Genomic DNA, 20,885 nt, shown 5'->3' on the forward strand with positions numbered 1-20,885 from the left:
TGAAGTTATATTTCTTTTTTTAGAAAAAACATAATATAGAGCTGTGAAATCAATTAAATAGTGATGAGGACTTCATTATATTTAATAAAACTAGGGCTGGAGAGATGGCTCAGCAGTTAGGTGTACTGGCTGCTCTTGCAGAGGTCCTGAGTTCAATTTCCGGCAACCACATGGTGGCTCACAACCATCTGTAATGAGATCTGGTGCCCTCTTCTGGCCTGCAGGCATACATACAGACAGAACACTGTAGTATACATAATAAATAAAAAAATAAACTACGCCTTTAATCCCAGCACTTGGGAGGCAGAGGCAGGCGGATCTCTGTGAGTTCGAGACCAGCCTGGTCTACAAGAGCTAGTTCCAGGACAGGCTCCAAAACCACAGAGAAACCCTGTCTCGAAAAATCAAAATAAATAAATAAATAAATAAAAATAAATAAATAAATAAACTAAATAACAAAAAGAAATGAAAAAACATGAGAATGCCTATTACCTACTGTAATTTTTAAAAGAATTCTTTTATTTGTTTTATGTGTATGCACATGTATCTATGTATCTGCACATGAGTGCAGAGCGCAGAGTCTGAAGAGGCAAGAAGAGGGCATTGGAGCCCCTCAGGGCTGGAGTTACAGGTAGGTGTGAATTGCCTAGGTGCTGGAAAATCTAACTCGAATCCTTCACAAGGGAAACAAGTGCTGTTAACCACCTCACTATTTCCTACTATACAAGTGCAAAAGATGGAAATACTCATCAAACACTTGTTTTACACACAAATACACACAGGCATGTTCACTAAATTATAATGTACACACTTCTGTAGTATCAAAAGCATGAAAAATAAATGGTCTACAGTGCATTATGACTTCTGAGCCTCAGGTCGTGTATGGGAAGGTCTCCTATGCTGATTTCTACATCTGCTTGGCAAGGAGCATCAGGGTGGAGATTCCAATAGTGTCAGGCTGCAACTCAAAGGCAGAGCGCATGTTCTGCGTGGAAAAGGCCCTGGTGTCAACTCGGGCAGAGCGCACGTTCTGCGTGGAAAAGGCCCTGGTGTCAACTCGGGCAGAGCGCACGTTCTGCGTGGAAAAGGCCCTGGTGTCAACTCGGGCAGAGCGCACGTTCTGCGTGGAAAAGGCCCTGGTGTCAACTCGGGCAGAGCACATGTTCTGCGTGGAAAAGGCCCTGGTGTCAACTCGGGCAGAGCACATGTTCTGCACGGAAAAGCAAGCTAGCAAGAATTCAGCTGGTGCCGACTCTAGTGTTTCTCAGCACAAATGACTGCTCCGGCCACAGGTTCAGAGAAGGCTTGGTGCACTTTATTTACCACCCTGACACACTGAATATGTTTCTCGTGAACTCAGAAACTGTCCTCATTGATTTTAAAAGGTCGTGCCATATCTGACAACTGCCATCATTTATGGTTCTGAATGAAAACTTAGAAACTTGGTTACTCTTTCCTATGGAATTAAAGGAGCACCTTTTTATAGTTCTTGAAAATCAGAGGTTCAAGCTGGGCATAGTGACAGCCATCTGTAATCCCAACACCAGGAAGTGGAGGCACAAGGGTCCAAGGCCAACCAGTTATACAGCACAGCCGAGGCTCCCATCTCCAAACATTTTGAAAAGTGCTGGAGAAAATGGTTCAATGGATAAAGTGCACAGCACACACACGAGCGGGCCTGCGTTCTAATTCTCAGCAGACATGTACACAGTTGGTCATGGCAGCACGCACCTGTAACCCCAGCACTTGAGAGGCAGGGGATCCCGAGGACCTTCTGGTCAGCCAGTCTACTAAGTAAGGGAGCAGTGGGTGCTGAGGGGAACCCTGTCTAAAAAACTAAGATGGAGGGCTGGAGAGATGGCTCAGAGGTCCTGAGTTAAATTCCCAGCAACCACATGATGGCTCAGAAGCAACCATGAGATCTGGTGCCCTCTTCTGATGCAGTGTATACATAATAAATAAATAAATCTTTAAAAAAACAAAATCAAACGAATAAAAACTAAGATGGAGAGTGACAGAGGACACACAAGGACATGCCCTGGGCTCTGTGTGTGAACACTCATACACCTGCACAGACCCGTACCCTGCCCACACACTCATACACCCACACAGACCCATACGCTGCCCACACACTCATACACCCACACAGACCCATACGCTGCCCACACACTCATACACCCACACAGACCCATACGCTGCCCACACACTCATACACCCACACAGACCCGTACGCTGCCCACACACTCATACACCCACACAGACCCATACGCTGCCCACACACTCATACACCCACACAGACCCATACGCTGCCCACACACTCATACACCCACACAGACCCATACGCTGCCCACACACTCATACACCTGCACAGACCCATACGCTGCCCACACACTCATACACCCACACAGACCCATACGCTGCCCACACACTCATACATCCACACAGACCCATACGCTGCCCACACACTCATACACCCACACAGACCCATACGCTGCCCACACACTCATACACCCACACAGACCCGTACGCTGCCCACACACTCATACACCCACACAGACCCATACCCTGCCCACACACTCATACACCTACACAGACCCATACGCTGCCCACACACTCATACACCTACAGACCCATACGCTGCCCACACACTCATACACCTACACAGACCCATACGCTGCCCACACACTCATACACCTACACAGACTCATACGCTGCCCACACACTCATACACCTACACACTCATACACCTACACAGACCCATACGCTGCCCACACACTCATACACCTACAGACCCATACGCTGCCCACACACTCATACACCTACAGACCCATACGCTGCCCACACACTCATACACCTACACAGACCCATACGCTGCCCACACACTCATACACCTACAGACCCATACGCTGCCCACACACTCATAGACCTACACACACACAGACCCATACGCTGCCCACACACACACATACACACACACACACAGACCCATACGCTGCCCACACACACACATACACACACACACACAGACCCATACCCTGCCCACACACTCATACACCTACACAGACCCATACGCTGCCCACACACTCATACACCTGCACAGACCCATACGCTGCCCACACACACACACACCTACACAGACCCATACGCTGCCCACACACTCATACACCTACACAGACCCATATGCTGCCCACACACACATACACCCACACAGACCCATACGCTGCCCACACACTCATACACCCACACAGACCCATACCCTGCCCACACACACATACACCCACACAGACCCGTACGCTGCCCACACACACCCGTACGCTGCCCACACACTCATACACCCACACAGACCCGTACGCTGCCCACACACTCATACACCCACACAGACCCGTACACTGCTCACACACTCATACACCTACACAGACCCATACGCTGCCCACACACTCATACACCTACACAGACCCATACGCTGCCCACACACACATACCTACACAGACCTATAGGCTGCCCACACACATACACACACACACACACCCCTCACTCATACCCTGCCCACACACACATACACACACACACACATACCCCCCTCACTCATACCCTGCCCCCACACACATACCCCCCTCACTCATACCCTGCCCCCACACACATACCCCCCTCACTCATACCCTGCCCCCACACACATATCCCCCTAACTCATATCCTGCCCTACACACACACACACACACACACAATTTTCTAACATTTAGAGTTTTAAATATTTAGATCAGAAATTTATCATAATTACCCATTTGGTGAACTTCCTTCTTAAGTTAAGTATTTATGCTACCACGCTGTCAAATAGACAACCAGGAGAAAATTTTTGTAATTTCAACTCAACTCTTCCAAAACCAAGCTGCCAACCAAATGTGCTAGCTCTGCAAGGCTGCCCAAACACAGAGGGCCACTGTGCTTCCTGGGATACCCAGCAGAAATGGTACCTGGCCAGAGGCGAGCGGAAAGCTGCAGCTGGGGTGGGGAAGTCCATGGTCCTCGACTCAAGAACCGGCTTTCCTGGTATAAACTTTAAGCTGTTGGGATTTGGGGTATCTTGTGTTTGAATAAACATGAATCGTACTGAAAAAGAGAAAGAGTGTTATGCTAGAAAAAACAGTTTAAGTTAGATAACAAAGTGTTCTGATTTTTAAAGATTTATTTTTTATCTATGTAAATATTTTGCCTGCATGTATGTGCACCACGTGTCTGCAGTGCTGTGGAGGCCATCAACCCTCTAGAATGGAGTCATGAATGGCTGTAGGCTATCATATGGGTGCTGGGAATCAAACCTAGGCCTCTGCAAGAGTAGCAAGTGCTCTAACCACTGACCCATCTCTCCAGCCCCCCCCCAAAGTGCTCATTTTTAAATAAACGAAAGTAAGAAAAACTAGGAGGAACAAAAAAAATCCCACAAACTTTACTTCCCAAGATGCTCAGAGAAATCCTAAGAAGTTAAAATGCCTGAATTTTGATGCTTAAGTCCTGAACCTCCCTCCTATCAGGAAGAATCTGCTTTTACAGCAAACAATTTTTGAAATACAACTTTAAAGAAAGACTGCCACTACTTTCTGTTCTGAACCAGCCATTTTCTGTAGGTTTGCTTGTTTGAGAGAGAGAGTCTCAGTATCTAGACTAGGCTGGCCTTGAACTTATAGAGATCTGCCTGTCTCTGCCTAAGGAGTACTGGGATTAAAGGTGTGGGCTGTGATGCATGGCTTCACTTTTTGTTGTCTTAATAATTTACTAAATTATTAAGTCATTTATTATGGTAACTAAAATCATGTATTAGGTACTTTACTGAATCTGAAGGACTAAATCTGGCTTTCTCCTATTCAACACACTAGAGTAAATCGGGTCTACAGAAAAGGAGGTTTGGGAAGTACCCATGGATGAAACTATAAATGTCAAACGAAGACAAAACGAAACTTTCTTTGAAAGCTAGACTCAGATGAATGGAGTTGCCCAGTGCCTACAGCCCCAGAGTGGGAGGCTGAGCAAGATGACCCTGAGTTCATGCTAGTCTCAGCGACACAGCAAGCTCCAGGCTAGCCTTGGAATCTTAGCAAGCTCCTCTCAAAAAGTCAAACCAAACAACTGGGGGAGTAAAAATTAAGAAAAGTACAGTGTCCCCCACAACTTTTCTCCTTTCACATATAAAAGCTACCTCAATACTAATCTGAATAGATAGCCAACAAAATCATTCCAATTGCATTTTAAATTTGGTTTAATTAAGTATTTTAAAAACAACTCCACATACTTACAAATAACATTATATGGACTTAATAGGTTGTATTTAAGGATATGCATGGAGGGTCTGGAGAGATGGCTCAGCGGTTAAGAGCATCGCCTGCTCTTCCAAAGGTCCTGAGTTCAATTCCCAGCAACCACATGGTGGCTCACAACCATCTGTAATGGGGTCTGGTGCCCCCTTCTGGCCTGCAGGCATACACACAGACAGAATATTGTATACATAATAAATAAATAAATAAATATTAAAAAATATACATGGATATACAAATACATACGTGCATGCAATAACAAACTGGTGAAAAGGGAGACTATGAATCTGAAGGAGAGTAGAGGGTGCTATATGGAGGGCTTATAGGGAGAAAGGGAACGGAGAAACATTGTAATAAAAATAAATAATAAATAAATAGATAAATCCTAGCTCTGACATCCAATGGACACTTCTAAAAGTGTCCTGAGTTAGCACAGGATACTTCTTTCCCTTTTGGGAATGGTACTACAAGGTTCCTAACTAGGCAGGCACCGGCTCCTGCACAACAGAAATGGGAACCATCAAAGGCTGAAATCACCAAGTGCCCAACGGGAAGAGACCAGAAAGCCACAAACTGCATCCCACAAAATTTAAGCAATTAAAGTGGCCTGACCTGCTGAGTTACTCAGTATTTACATCCAAGACGTTTTGAGATTCAAGGAAGCATGCAGGCCATAGACAACCATTCCTCCCTCATCTCCTGTAAGAGAAGAGGTGAGAACTCCTCCTGACTCACGTCATGCCCTCAGCCTCACCCCAGAACGTGGCCACAGGTGTGCAAGGTAAAATGAAGAGAGAGAGGCTAATCCATGATGTCAAGCCACACCCACTCACCCCTCTCCAAGCTTCCCCAATTACAGTGCAGGGCTCACATTTCAAACTACTTTCAAAATCAGATGCTAGGAGGTTTGGAGAAAAGCCAGGAATTTACAGTTGTACAGCTATTCCCACACGATTCTCTCAAACACAAATACACTTGTAACTTCTTTTTTATAATATTTCCTTTTAGAAATCATTAACTGAGCAATTCATGTTCTCACAATGTGCTCTTAAGACTTAGAGATTTCGTCAGTCTACAGATAATGTCCTCTGACGAATCACAGTAAAGGACGGCTTTACCATGGAGGGGAGTGGACAGAAACTCGCTGGAGCCTTTTTATGTGCCTCTGAACACAAGACGGACAAGTTCCTGGGCTGCTGAGATGGCACAGGAGGTAAAGGTGCTTGCCTCCAAGGCCTGCACTCAATCCCCAGAACCCACACGGAGAGACCTAACTCACCTCTGACCTCCACACATGCATTGTGACACACTCTCACACATACAAATAAGTGTAATAAAAACTTTTGAAGAAACCTTTCAAATTTTGTCTTTTCTGAGCGCTAACTCTAGCAGTGTTGCACTGGTTCCGCCACACAATGTCCTCGGAAGAGGTGAAATTGTACCTGTGTGAGACAAGGGCGCACGCATCGGGAAAAGCGGTCTTCCTACATACTGGTGCAGAGGTTGTTTCTTGAAGGTGTGTGGAGTCACCACATGACAGAACCTATATTTAAAAAACAATGAATGACACGGTAAGGAGTCGACTCTGTTTTGCTGTTGTTTGGAAACAGGTTATCATGGTGAAGCCAGGTGGCTCCATGGACTTCTGTGGTAGATACTCTTGCCTCTGCTTCCCTAGTTCTGGAATCACAGACATGAGTGGTGGAACTTCCTTTCCCTCTGATAGAGAAGCATTGACTGGGTATTTTCTTTTTTTTTCTTTTTTTTTAAAAATATTTATTTATTATGTATACAATATTCTGTCTGTATGTCTGCACCAGACCTCATTACAGATGGTTGTGAGCCACCATGTGGTTGCCGGGAATTGAACTCAGGACCTTTGGAAGAGTAGGCAATGCTCTTAACCACTGAGCCATCTCTCCAGCCCCCTTGACTGGGTATTTTCAAGGCGTCATTAAAGTAAAAACAAAGGGAGCTTTGAAAGTAACTACAGCTAGAGAAGGGGAAAAAAAAGACATTTCAGTAGTGAAAAATTTTCCAGCTCTGACTTCTGAATCAGTTTTTTTTTTTTAAACTTTGAGACAGGGTCTCACTGTGTAGCCCTGGCTGCTAGGAATTAGCTTTGCGAACCAGGGATCCACTGCCTTAAGTGTTTGCTTCAAATTGTCCCCCAAGACTCCCTGTTGGGCAAAGAACAGAAGAGCAAAACAGCCCGAGAGTAAAACCACGGTGCTCCTGAGACCAGGAGAGTAAATGGGAGGGGGGAAAACAGTGTCCCTTGAGCAGAGCTGGGAAGTCAATTATTCCCAGGCAGCTCCCCTTACAAGACTCAGCTACTGCTTAACCACATGACATAAAGATGCCTATGATAGAAATGGCCAGTTAAAAGTCATACCCAGGAGAAGATACTCTGCCTGGGCCCTCCTCTGTCCCGTTCCCGGGGCTTCCAGTCTGCTCTGCTGAATGGCGTCTGCTCTGCTGAATGGCATGTCTGATCTGGGGCTCTCAACACTGCCGCTTGCTGCTTATGCTAGTTTGCTGTATACTTAATAAATGCACTCTAAACAAAAGGCATACGGAGCATGGTAGATCATTCTCCCTAAGGGACCCCTACCAGTCCATGGTCATACCAGGCTAAGTGTTCACTACATGGCAGCTGTTATCACTATGTAGCAACCGGTAACTGCACATTAAGTGAATATTCCAGGATTTGGAAACATCCTGGCATCTTAGGGTTACTGTTCCGTCAACCCTGGGGAAAAGCCGCAGCAGAGTGGAGAAATCAGAAGGGTACTCTGGCAGGAAGGTCTGCATTCTAAGAGACCCGGAGCAAAGTACTCAAGAAAAGTTATCGAAAACGGGAGAAATGGGCAACCCACGAAACCCTCTGTTAATCTGCTATTTTTATAAAATGTATTAGGAGCCGGGCGGTGGTGGCGCACGCCTTTAATCCCAGCACTCGGGAGGCAGAGGCAGTCGGATCTCAGTGAGTTCGAGACCAGCCTGGTCTACAGAGCTAGTTCCAGGACAGGCTCCAAAGCCACAGAGAAACCCTGTCTCGAAAAAACCAAAAAAAAAAAAAAAAAAAGATGTATTAGGAGTTTTAAAACAGCGGTCTCATATAGTCCAAGCTGGTCTTGAACTCCTTCCTGCCTTCACCTCTCAAGTGCTGAGATGACAGCACAGAGGTGAGCTACAAGCCGGGCTCATGAAATGCATTTGAAACTTCAAGGTAACCACCAGCATTCTGTTAGGCCCTTTTCTACAGGAATCACACGGGTCTGGCAGATATCTGAGGAAGACATCAGGGTGGCTCTGAAGTGCAACAGGACACGGCAGGCCTAGGCGGTAGGTTCCCTGGAGTCGCTTCCCTCCGAGCCGTGCCCTTGAAAGTGCTTCCCCGGAAAGGGAAGGGAACGACCCCGGGAATGAGCTTCCCTTCGGAGCCACGTCCCCACGGGGTTGACAACGGGACGGGACGTCCGTAGAGAGTGGTCGGGCCTCGGGCTCTGGAGCCAGGACAAGACTCCGTTAGACACCAGTCCCCTCCCAGTGACAGGGCGGCGACAGGAAACTGCTGGCAGGGGCGCCCACACCTACCGCCTGCACAGCCGAGCTACACCAGCTACAGCTCCCCACGCCCGCTCGGCCGCCGCCATCGTTTCGGTGCCGGTGCGCTTGCGCGGACACGCCTCCTTAGTCTCCAAGTCCTCTGCAGACTCAGACCTCGGGGAGAGAGCAGTCACGGGAAGCGTGCCCCCTACAGGTGGAGGGCGGTGCTGCGGGTAAGTCAAAGCAGGCTGTTTTATCCCCCACCCCCTTAAGGAAAATAGATTTTTTTTTCTTCCCACATATCTTGATGGCAGTTTCCCCTCCGTCTACTCCTCCCAGTTCTCCCCACCTCCCATCTAGCCCCACATCCTCAGGTTTTAAAGATTAGGACACTAATATGTGGGTAAACTATGAAGCAATTCCATTAAGCCAATTGAAATCTTAAAACACTTGCGCATAGAATGCATGTTTGGCTATCATCATCGTTTTCTTTGAGGCACATTCTTTCCTACATACAATGGTGACTTATTAGTCAACTTTCGGTTCATTACAAATTTTACAGGTGATGTGAGGCCACATTCCTAATCTCAGCACAAAGGAGGCTGAGGCAGGAGGGTCACCCATGAATTTGAGGCCAAACAGGGTGAGATTCTGTCTTAAAAATATTTTGTCTTAGTACTACCTTCTTCCACTATGCTTTTATACTCTCTATGCTTTTGTTTAGTTTTTGGCTTTTCGAGGCAGGGTTCTCTGTGTAGCCTTCGCTGTGCTGGAAATTGATTTGTAGACCAGGCTAGCCTCAAACTCAGGGATCTTCCTGCCTCTGCCTCCCCAGTGCTGGGATTAAAGGCGTGCACCACGATGCCCTGCACGTACTCCCTATACCTAATAGTCAAATATTCCAAGTCAAAATTTGTATTTAAATTTTGTCAAGGTAGAAGTGGGATTCCACCAGCTCTGACTTCTAGTGAGCCACTAGAGACCGTGGACTGCCCCTGGGCTCAGCCGATATGAGAGCACACCGAGGAGATACTTCCTCTCCTTCCACCACGTGCTCCAACCTCAGCTGATGAGGTGAACTCAAGGAAAACCTCAAAGGAAGGCAAGAGTCTAGAGTCACAGGTTTCAGCCATTTGCTAGTGGCATTTACCTGGCTCCTCTCAATGGGAGTCCTGTCCCACACCTTGGCAGAAAGCTCAGTGGGCGTCTGTCTTCCCCAAGAGTACCTGCAGTCTTGGAAAATAAATAAAGCAGCTTTGGCGGCGGCTGCTGCAACCTTAAAACACAAAACAGTGAAGGGTTTTGTTTGGTTGCTTTCTTAAGACAAGGTTTCTCTGTGTAGCTCTGTCTTGGAATTCGCTCTGTAGACTAGGTTGGACTTGACTCACAGAGATTCACCTGCCTCTGCCTCCCAAGTGCTGGGGTTAAAAGTGTGTGTTGCTGCCGCCTCCAGGCAACACTTAAGAACTTTATTTTATTTTATTTTTGGTTTTTCGAGACAGGGTTTCTCTGTGGTTTTGGAGCCTGTCCTGGAACTAGCTCTTGTATTCCAGGCTGGTCTCAAACTCACAGAGATCCGCCTGCCTCTGCCTCCCAAGTGCTGGGATTAAATGCGTGCGCCACCACCGCCTGGCTCACTTAAGAACTTTAAATCATAAAACTAGCCAGGTGTGCTGGCACATGGCTTTAATCCCTGCATTCAGGAGGCAGAAGCAGGCGGATCTCTGTGAGTCTGGGGCTAGCCTGGTCTACATATTAAGTTCCAGACCAGTCATGGTTACATAACAAGATCAAAGAGATCACAGAAGCCGGTGGAGGTTTATATTTAGATGATAAGTTCTCAGAAAATGTGGGCAACTTTGGCTTCACTCGTGTACGACACTAGAACTCTGGGGCCCTGGATTGTGGACACAATTTCTGTACACGGCATATCGCCAGTTCTTGACTCCTGTTAAGTCAGCTCAGGAAAGTTCAGATATCACTCTGACTGTTTTCTTCACAGTTGGAAACGGGCAGACAGGTTCTCTCTCATGACAGGGAGCTTGGAATGGCTTAGGTTCATTTCCTGTCAGTTTCTCTGTACCAATACTGGTGTCCGTTCAGAAATATCAGAATCTATCCCAGGCTGTGCTGATGAAAAGTGACTAGGGCCCTTTCATCCATGGAAGATCCCACTTAAGAAAAAACACACCACTTAGTCACTTAATTAAGCTCATTTTAATAAAGAATATAGGAGTTTACAACCCAAACAATTATCCATAAAGACTATCAGATACACGATAGATCACACCCAGAGAGAACAACATAAATCCAACAGCCTGCAATGACAGGCATTACAAAAACTGCTGGGAATGACCTTCTGGTTTCCCCAAGATTGTTTGCAAGGTGAGGATGCCTGAGACCTGCTGACCTCAGCACTCCTTCCAGGCTGCTTACAGATCCTCACTCAAGCAACTCCAAATACTGCCAGCAGAGGATGCTCACCTTCCCTCCTCGATATATGCATGGTCCTTGGCCTCTGTTATTTGGTTTCTGTTCCCTAAAAATGACATCAAATGTTCCATTCAAAATAACATCTTCAGGCCCTGTGGTGCAGGTCACCACTGTCCTCCCAGTGCCACCCACAAGAAGGCGCTTCCTTGGGAAGAATACTCAAGCAATGGCTGGTCAACTCCCTCACCACAGATGCAAACAACTCCAATGCTAAATTTGGAGGTTTGGCGGAGAGAACTGAGTTGTGGTGCCAGCTGCCTGTGGTCCCTCCCCAGCCCTCTTCAGATAATGAACTGAAGGGCTAGAGCTAACCCCGCGAAGGAAGCAGGAGGATGCAGGTCTGCGCACAGACACTGAGAAACCCTTCACACAGGAATCTTTGGTAGATTTGCAGAACACAGCAGGCACACCATTTCCAAAGGAAAATATTCTACTGTCTCCCATTACCTCAGAGTCAAAGTGCTGGAGACTGGACATGGGTCCTTGCAGTTTAAGCATGTGCTATCAGCCAACCATGACCTATTTTTGACTGATGCTGAAAAAACCATTCTGAAATTCCTTGCCAAAGGGAATCTGATCCCCTTTGTGTATATATATACATGGTTCCACCACAAGGCAGCACAAGTAATGTTTACCATCAACTCAGAGCTGTGTAACACTTGCCTAAGCCAGAGGTTGAGGTTGCTGAACTATAGCTGACAAAACTAATGGAATTACAAGTTACAGAAACTTTGTAGGTAACAAGCCACATGTAGTTAATATTTAGCCTTTGTGTATGTTTTGAGACAAGGTCTTGCTATGTAGCCCAAGCAGGCCTCGCACTCACAGTGAACCTCCTGCCTCATTACAGGCATGTGCCCCCATGACCAGCACTTAGCTATTTTTGCTCTTCTAGAGTCCGCTCACATATGTACTCATTCTAGAGCTATATAGGATCAGGGGGCAGAGTGCCCTCTGGGCTACATCTCCAAAGAGGAAAACTGGGTCCTGCCAGCCTTCCTCTGTCCTTGATTCTAGGGGAAGGTGAACCATTTCATTGTTAGATTGTCAAGGCTGGCCCGAATCCTAAAATGAGATTTTAGAGTAGCCACCGCAAGCTAGTGTGACAGGTGACAACCCACTCATTAGTCGGGTCAAATAGGAGAAAGCTGACGGAGGAAATTAAAGGAGAGTAGAAATGGGGAGTGGGGAGCACAAAGACCTCTGGGAACAGAACAGAAACAATTTACAACTAGACACTACTTTTTAATCTTAAGCATTTTGAAACTTTTTCTTTAGTGATATTTTATTAGGTTTTCAAGTGTTCTGGTGGTTAGAGCAAAACAAATATTGATTGATAAAGGTTATCACTCAAATGACATGATTTCACTTACAACCCCCAGTGTTTAATCTTTCAGTGAAGCACTGGAAGGCTCGGGAACAGGGTGGCCATGGAAAGTGTCGAGATGCTCCCGCCTTCTTCCGCTGGACTCTTGCACACTACCTGTCATCAAAACGTTTGATTCTGATTTAAAAAAAAAATGCTGTAACCAGCAGCTGTCTGGGAGTTGACTGCTATGTGTTCTAAAGGTTGAATGCAAAAGACACAGCAGGGAGCAACATCTCTTTACATTTGAGGGACCCAAATGGACTCCACTGGAAGCTGCCCCGTTCCTGTTGGAGAGAGCAATGCATTTCCTCCTCTTAAGTTTCCTATTTGAAGTAATGCATACATATCTCACAATCTGATACATGTTTTGATTATTTTCATTTACAGAATAAAAATACAGAATTTCTTATCATCAGATCACTCTAATACTTTATGCACCAGTGAAGAGTGGCTGAAAACACTGACAAGCACATGGTCCAACACTTAATAAATATACAACAGGCCAGAAAGACAGTATTCTGTTGAATGTTTAGAAGATCTCAGTTACCAGATGAAATTGAGATACAACATGGGTTAGTGAGTAGAAGACGGTTCGGTTAGCACACGTGTGCACGCACAGACACACACACACATACACACACACACACTGGGGCCTGCACCAGTACATAGGTAGGTCTTCAACCCTACCAGTGAGCCAAGACAAAACAACCTGTATGAACTAAAATTTGCTTTCAGAACCAACTTTCCTCACTTCCATGGCTAGATTGTTCACCATCACATGATGAACAATTTGTGTGCTCTCTCTTGTCTTCCTGGTACTGGAGTAAATCCAGTGGTTGCACATGCTAGGTAAGCATTCTACCACTTAAATACAAAACCAGCCCTCTTTAAATTTCAATATTAAGGTCCTGCTAAGCTGCTCAGGCTGGTCTTGATTTGAACTCACAATTGTTTTGCCTCGGTCTCCCAAGTATTGAGATCGTAGGTGTGCCTGCCACTGATGTTCACTTCTTATCTTTTTATTTATTTATTTATTTTGGCGCTAAAGAGCTGTATTGTAAGCCTAAGAAATTAGTGAGCCATTTTCCATGACACGTAAGTTAGCTCAGTTAACAGTGTTCATCAGTCAGCTGACAGGGAGGAACCCAGAGGCTCACTGTGCCAGGCTCCACCTCTGAGCTCTGTCCTCGGTCTACCACATCATTCAGGAGTTCCTTAGTGCATGATGTGGCTTAAGGCTTTAGCTAAAGATATTCTGACTCATCTCTTTCTACTGAGTCAAAAGTTCACAATTTTCTGTGTTTCCTATGAAATATACAAAGCGACTAACACACAGCGGAAATTAAAACAAAGTACAGTACTTCATTGACACTGTTCCTCTTCCTTATTATTAAACTGTTAGAGTATGGTCACTGGCAATTTACAACTGATTCATAGACTTTATGCACTCCTAATTCCCCGTGAAACAAACTTTCCAGATTTCCACTCAGGATGGCATCCCACCAGGACACCTGATCATTCAATTGCACACTGATCCTGTAATCCAGACTCTTCCTTCAGAACTCACGAGTTGGCTAGTCTCTTGTCAGATTTCCTTCAAAAAGTGCCACAGAGGAGAAGACAAGCTGCATGTGGTCACACTCACTCCCGAGGAAAAGACGACAGGTAGACTTCCTACTCAGTAGATGAAAAAGGCCTCAAGCCCACACTTCACAAACGATTCAACTATATAAAATAAGGAGTGCATGATTTTATTCTAATTTGGACCTTGTGAATTAAAATGACTGTATGCTTAGATGGAGTGATCCAGTAATCAAAGTTAGAACAGTCTGCAGCACGGTTATGAAGCTGATGCTGACCTTGCATTCTAAAATTTCTATTCATGAGATGGGTCCTTGTATGTTGCCAAAGCTGGCCTTGAGCTGCTAGGCTCAGGCTGTCCTGTCTCAGCCTTCTAAGCAGCTGGGTCTACAGGTCTATGCTGCAACCTGGAAAGAGCTCGTGACATCAAGTGAGGACACTGTCTAAACAGTCCCATCCCATTTACACGTGCCTTTGAGGACTTCTCCTGAAAACAAGTGTGGGAAGATTGGTTGCAAAATTCCGTGTATATTCCCAAACTACTCATTTAACAGAAAGACCAGTTTGTATCCACTAGTATTCAAAACATTCAAAAATATTAACTGAGAAAGCAAATAGCTAGAAAGAATAGTTAGGCTTTACTGAAGTGTAAGGCAGGTTTCTGGTGGGGGCGGGGACCCTGACACACTGCCTGTTATTTAAACAGGTGGAGAATACCAAAAAGAGAAGTACTAACAAAAGTTCCCTTTCACCCACTTAAGACAAGCTTTCGTTCACTGGCTGGCCTGAATCTTGCTATGTAGACAAGGCTGACCTCAAATTCACAGAGACCCACCTGTCTCTGCCTCACAAGTTCTGGGGTTAAGGTGCCTGCCACCACACCAGGCAAAAAGTAACCATTCTTATGTTAACTGCCAAGAGTCCTGGGCTTTATTCTATTATTTCTGGGTGTACTGAGGACAGAATCCAGGGTATGGTGCATACAAAGCATGTATTCTTCCACCAAGTTGTACAACCAGACCCTGTCTTTCAAATTTAAAGGACATCACAACTAAATGATTCCAAGTGCAGCCTGGCATTTAGGCTTCATTACTGGGTAAATTTTCAGTAATTCTTTTATTTTTGGGGACAGTGTCTCAGGTAGTCTAGGCTGGCCTTGAACCCCTTTCCTGCTTACAGGAGTATGCTCCCATGCCCAGCTCCTAGCAATTTTTCTATCACTAATCTAGCTTGATGAACTCTCCAGAGTTCCCCGAGCAAATGGAGGAACTATGCTAGAATTTGTAAGCACACACTCTGAGTATGGTGCAGGCTGTCTCCATGAAACTCGGCTTCCACAGCAGAAACCTCCCTGCAGAGTCACGGGCTTTCTTTTAAGGCACTAAAAATGAATGGTATGAAAACACAGGGATGAGTCAGAGCTTTCCAGAAATAAAAACGCACTTCTGAAAACACAGCCAGTCACCTGTCTGTTCGACTTTAACATCTGAACGGAACAGCTAATTTAAACATCTGCAAGGACAGCTGACCAGCACTTTCTCATTTTCAACTTCTAGAGGCAACAGAGGTGTATGGGAGAGTTTGCGGGAGGAAACAGGCAACGCAGTTTGTGGCTTAGGGTCCTGAATTTCATAACAAAGGTACCCAGGAAGGATTCCCAGTGACTGCAATACTAAAGATGCTCTTCCTCTGATGCCAGGGAAAAACAGAAGGACCAGTGACTTTTTTGGGTGGGAGGAGAGGGTGTTGAGATATGGTGGCCTGGAATTCAATATTGACCAGGTTTGCCTCTAACTTGTGGTAATTCTCCTGTCTCAGTTTCCTAAGAACTAGGATTACAAGCATGAGATACCATGTCCAGTTTTGGATATTTTTCAAAACCAGGTAAATGGAATTTTAAAAATTCATTCTGAAACCTCATTTTCAACAGAATTGCCCCATATGGTCCAACAACTTCAATTTTACCACGAGAAAAAAAAATGCAAATAAAGCCAAGGTTCAAGTCAGGCAAATACAAGGAAATGATTGGATAATGGAGGTAGGCATGGCGGTTTCACTCTAAAAAGTCTAAAAAGTGAACTGTGGGAAGGCAGAGTGAGCTTTCCCCACCTGTGTGCTCTTCTGCATGACAGAATTTGAGCCATATCATGACCAGACATCTGTGCACACAGGCCAGCTTGGCTTGTATAGACTCAGTGACAGATCCCAGAATCCTCTGAGAGCTGCGGCTCCACAGGAGTGAATAATGAGGAGCTCAAGGACTGACTTTTTCAGATGTGCAGTGGGTTTATATTGCTGTTTTTTTTCTTCCTAGAAATACTTCCAAGGGTATCGTTGAGAGCTGGGATTCATCTTGACTCTTTGATCCAAGCACCTCCCCATAGGAGCTGCTGGCCTTCAAAGCTGTGGTGTAATACAGCCCCTGTTACCAGGGGGTAAAATATTCCTGGATTAAAAAGGTGTCTGGGCAGAGAAGAATCAGAGTTCAGAGTGCAGGTGGAATGCCTATATGAAGGAACAGCAATGCCGACAAGTCCAGAAATGAGCATAAACAAAAGCAGGAAGTGTAACCTAAAGAGCTTCTGCTCTGAGGCTGGGACTGCAAGGTCCCTGAAAGGCCAGCCAGGAGTGGTGTGATAGGTGTTGGTGGGGTAGGTGGAGGAAGGCCACAGGCTGGTCTCGTGCCTACGGTTTCTGTTTGCCTGCTTTTGACGGAAAGGGCGCTAAAGAGAAAGGATCGGCGGCAGGCAGCTCTGTAGTCCTGGAGGACAGAGATGTGACAGACACAGAGCCAGCTAGCAACTGCTTATTGCTCTGTGAAACAATCTTGTAGGCAGCGATGGGCTGAGCTTCTGGACTTGGCTCATCTTCTGGGCTATAGTGTCGGGAATATTTGGATAAAGCCTGGGGGCGGAATGGCTTGCAAGCCATAGGCCCGGAGAAGGCTTCTTTCTGGAACTGCAGTCCTCTGTTTCTGTCAGTAGGATGACCCCCAGATTCCAGGGGAGATCCCTGGGGAGAGCTGCTGTCAAAATGATCTGCCACCTGGACAGAGTGGGAGGGGAGACCGGCCTGCTGTGCAAAGCCAGTCACAGGATACTGCACCTGGGCAGGGGGGTACATGGCTCTATCACGGCCTGGAAGCAGGAGCCCTTCACTGGGCTGACTAAGGCTAGCCTGCACCGGCAAATCCTGTGAGGAGCCCTGCACAGCCAGTAACTCCTCCACGCTCCTCTTCTTGGTAAAAGGAGCTCTGGAGAACACGTCCACCTCCTCTGTCTGAGAAGGAGCTATACTGCCCTTGGAGACAAAAGGGGCTTTGGAGAAAATGTCCGCGTCATCTGCTGGAACCAGAGAGCTCCTGAAGGGGGCTATGGCAAAGACATCAGGCTCTTCGAGACCATCTGAGGCCTGCTGGTTGACTGGCAAGAACTGGCTCTTTTTCCCGCCTCGTCCCCCCTTTTCTGGCTCAGCAGACACTCCAGGCTCAGTGAACAGGGTGGCTTCTCCCAGCTTCCCCTGAGGAGGTCTGCAGCTCTCATCCTCCTCTTCAGACTCCAGAAGGAGAGGCCGAGACCCGCTGCAGTCCAACATGTCCCCCTCCAGGTCAGTGCCCTCCTCCTCGCTGCTGTGGAAGGAGCTATTGCTGGAAGGGCCATCTCGGGCCAAGGAGTCAGACTCTAAGGTGTTCTGAGTCTTTGTTCCAGAAATTCTGCAGGGATCTGGATAGAGGGCGAGGCCTTTGGCACCCACAGGTTCTTTAAAGTGCTCTACAGTAATTACAGGACAAGGACTGGGTTCTCTCTGGAGACCTAGAAAAGCATAAAATTTAGAATTAATGTGGAGGCTGGGTCAACACCTTCCGGAACATTTAATGGTCAACCGAGGAAGATACATTGTGGAATCAAATGATAGATGTTGAAAATGGAAAAACAGAAAAATAAAGTCAAGCAAGGTAAATGCACACAGACTGAAGTCACAACCACCATCTCACACTGTGGATCACGATAGACACAATGAGCGGGAAAGGTGAAAATGTTAGGCACACAGACATTCAGGGCAACTAGGCAACACTCCTACTTGCAGGCCAGGCACTGACACCTGCTCTACCTGTCTCAGAGCCAAACGGAAACAAGTTCAGTCATTCCTCTCCACATAAGTCAGACAGTCTGGGGCGATGGAGAACCACTGCCCGCGGATGAACGGAACTCACGTGCAGAAAGACAGCCCCTCTGACAGGCAGAACGTGGCTGTCAGTAAATGCATGCTTACTTGATGACACACTGCAAGCAGTGCTCTCAGAGCACTTGGTGCCTGATTCAAATATGGAGGGTACTTTCTGAGTCATACTAGATGACATCAACTTTAGCTGGAGTGGCCCTAGAATTTTGTTTTTAGTGTCCCAAGTTAACAATGGTCTCTGATTAATAAATCTGCCATAAGTTCTTTATGCAGAAATACTAGCAAACTCCAATGTCCTAGCCCAAGTGGTAATGTAGGTAGAGGTGCCTCTGGGTGCTCTGGCATTTAAATCAAATAGACAATTATCAGAATGCAATAGAGCTTACCTTCCAAGAAATATTAGCAGGTTAGAAGTATGTCATTGGGCACATGTTAGCAAGAGGGTAGGAAAAAGGCATATGTAACTAAGCAAGAAGAATCCAGAGAAAGGGTAGGTAGGGTGGGGTGTAAAGGGCAAAATATATTTCACTATGGGTTCAAAAAAGACATACCACCAGAATGTCCCAACCCACCAGGATACTAACTATTGGACATCCCCTCCCGACTGGGGCCCCCTCCCTCCAGTGAGTACCTTACCAGGCAGGGATTTCTGCTACACATTGCCCTCTACTAACATTCTCGCTTCAACTAAGCACACAGCACAGAGGAAGGGGCCACAAGGTTGGTTTATTGGAAAACCAGTTACTTAGCGAGAATTTACACTGTAGAGAACACAAAGAGGGGGTTGAGCATTTTATTAAAAGACACTATTCAAAAAAGAAAAAAAGAAAAAGAAAAAAGAGAAGAAAAAAAAGACACTATGCAAAAATACCATTTTCCTAAATCCTGTAACTAATTTTAAAGAAGTGCTTCATTTTAATCAGCTGACAATAAAAAATTTCTAGAAGGTTTTCCCCCTTGCTGTTATTTCCTTTTCTAATAGTTTGGACACAATAAATTCTGAACTCAAAATTTAAGTTGAATTGTTTGGTACAGTGTGGCTTTTAAAATAATATTTGAAGAATGTGATTTTGAAGAGAATGAAGTTTCCTTGCATTGTAAGTCTAATGCATGTAGTCAAGTGTTGATACAGAAACCAGAAGAGAATGAAAACCTCCTGCTCGCTCACAGCGTATATGGGCACAACCCTAATTTCCCAAGCAAGAGAACTGAGATTAGACTGATCTCAGAGACACCCAGCTAACAACTTCTGTGAGGGAACTAAATTAAGGGGGGAAAGAAAGAACCACTAATTTTCAAAATAAAACTCATCAAGAAACGTAAGAAACTCCTGAGAGTCCACAGGCTATTTCTTCTTCTACATGTTAGCCCACAGCCTCCGTTGACAAAACTAAGGTACATTTTCCTCTCCTTTCCAAAACTACCTCAATGTTGTTGCTTTACACCGGCTGTGCAGTAGAGCAAAGCCACCTTTCACACAGAGAGATAAAGTTAAGTGAAGTCAGTGCTGACTCCTGGTAACATACAGACCAATTTGATAATAACACTGCTTTTACTGTAGTCCGTGATTTGAAGAAACTGAACTTGGATTCATTCAAACCAAGTCATGTACAGACTGCAAATGGCATCTATCTCCCTAAAGACCCAGGGCCGAATGCCTTCAATGCTAGATTACATTCTGAGAGCTATGAGGTAGTCACAATGGGACAAAAAGAACACGCCCACCCCATGCAAACTGCTTCTGTCAAGTAGTAGGCTTTGAGTCAAGAACCCAGGAGAAAATCCACCAACTTAGGACCCCTTTAAATTTTGAAGTGAATAGTAAGGTATTTTATATTTAAAATACCAACAGCTTTTAAAAGTTCAGAATCAGCCGGGTGGTGGTGGTGGCCCATGTCTTTAATTCCAGCACTCAGGAGGCAGAGGCAGGCAGATCTCTGTGAGTTCGAGGCCAGCCTAGTCTACAAGAGCTAGTTCCAGGACAGCCACCAAAGCTACAGAGAAACCCTGTCTCAAAAAATAAACAAACAAACAAACTGAAACAAAGTTCAGAATCAACTGGGTGTGGTGGCACGTGTTTTAATCCCGGCGCTCAGAAAGCCAAGGAAGATGGATCTCTGTATGGCCGAGGCCAGCCTGATCTATACAGTCAGTTACAGAGTGAGAACTTGCTTTAAAAAAAGAAAAAGGTTGGAGTTATAAAACACCACAACATCAAGTCTGAAGGGAGCACCAGTATTTCACTGTTTAAAAGAAAGATCACAGCTATTTCCTCCATCTCATTGTGAATCTTCTTCAGGCTGGAAAAGCGCATCTAATGGGGCTTTCCTGAAAAGCCTGTCTCCCAACCTTTCTTGGAGGTGAAGTGTGACTAAGGGAGAGTGACCAGGCCTAGCACTTTG

At 45.8% G+C, this 20,885-nt stretch overlaps 2 protein-coding genes across 4 annotated transcripts in view; both read right to left on the reverse strand.

Annotated features, from left to right (window-relative positions):
- Nfu1 (NFU1 iron-sulfur cluster scaffold) overlaps positions 1–9,017 on the reverse strand; it is a 41,395-nt gene extending 32,378 nt beyond the window's left edge. The window contains exons 1-3 of the mRNA XM_075983583.1: positions 8,907–9,017; positions 6,749–6,849; positions 3,972–4,107 (exon numbers count right to left, since the gene is read on the reverse strand). Of these exons, the coding sequence (XP_075839698.1) occupies positions 3,972–4,107; positions 6,749–6,849; positions 8,907–8,965 (296 nt within the window). The 5' untranslated portion in view covers positions 8,966–9,017. The remainder of the gene's footprint in view (positions 1–3,971; positions 4,108–6,748; positions 6,850–8,906) is intronic.
- Positions 9,018–16,865: 7,848 nt separating this feature from the next.
- The window catches only part of Aak1 (AP2 associated kinase 1), a 145,205-nt gene continuing 141,185 nt past the window's right edge, over positions 16,866–20,885 (reverse strand). For all 3 annotated transcript variants that reach the window (XM_075983586.1, XM_075983585.1, XM_075983584.1), the window contains one exon: positions 16,866–18,113. In XM_075983586.1, the coding sequence (XP_075839701.1) occupies positions 16,987–18,113 (1,127 nt within the window). In that variant the 3' untranslated portion in view covers positions 16,866–16,986. The remainder of the gene's footprint in view (positions 18,114–20,885) is intronic.

This window comes from Microtus pennsylvanicus, chromosome 8 (assembly GCF_037038515.1).
Source record: "Microtus pennsylvanicus isolate mMicPen1 chromosome 8, mMicPen1.hap1, whole genome shotgun sequence".
NCBI lineage: Eukaryota > Metazoa > Chordata > Mammalia > Rodentia > Cricetidae > Microtus > Microtus pennsylvanicus.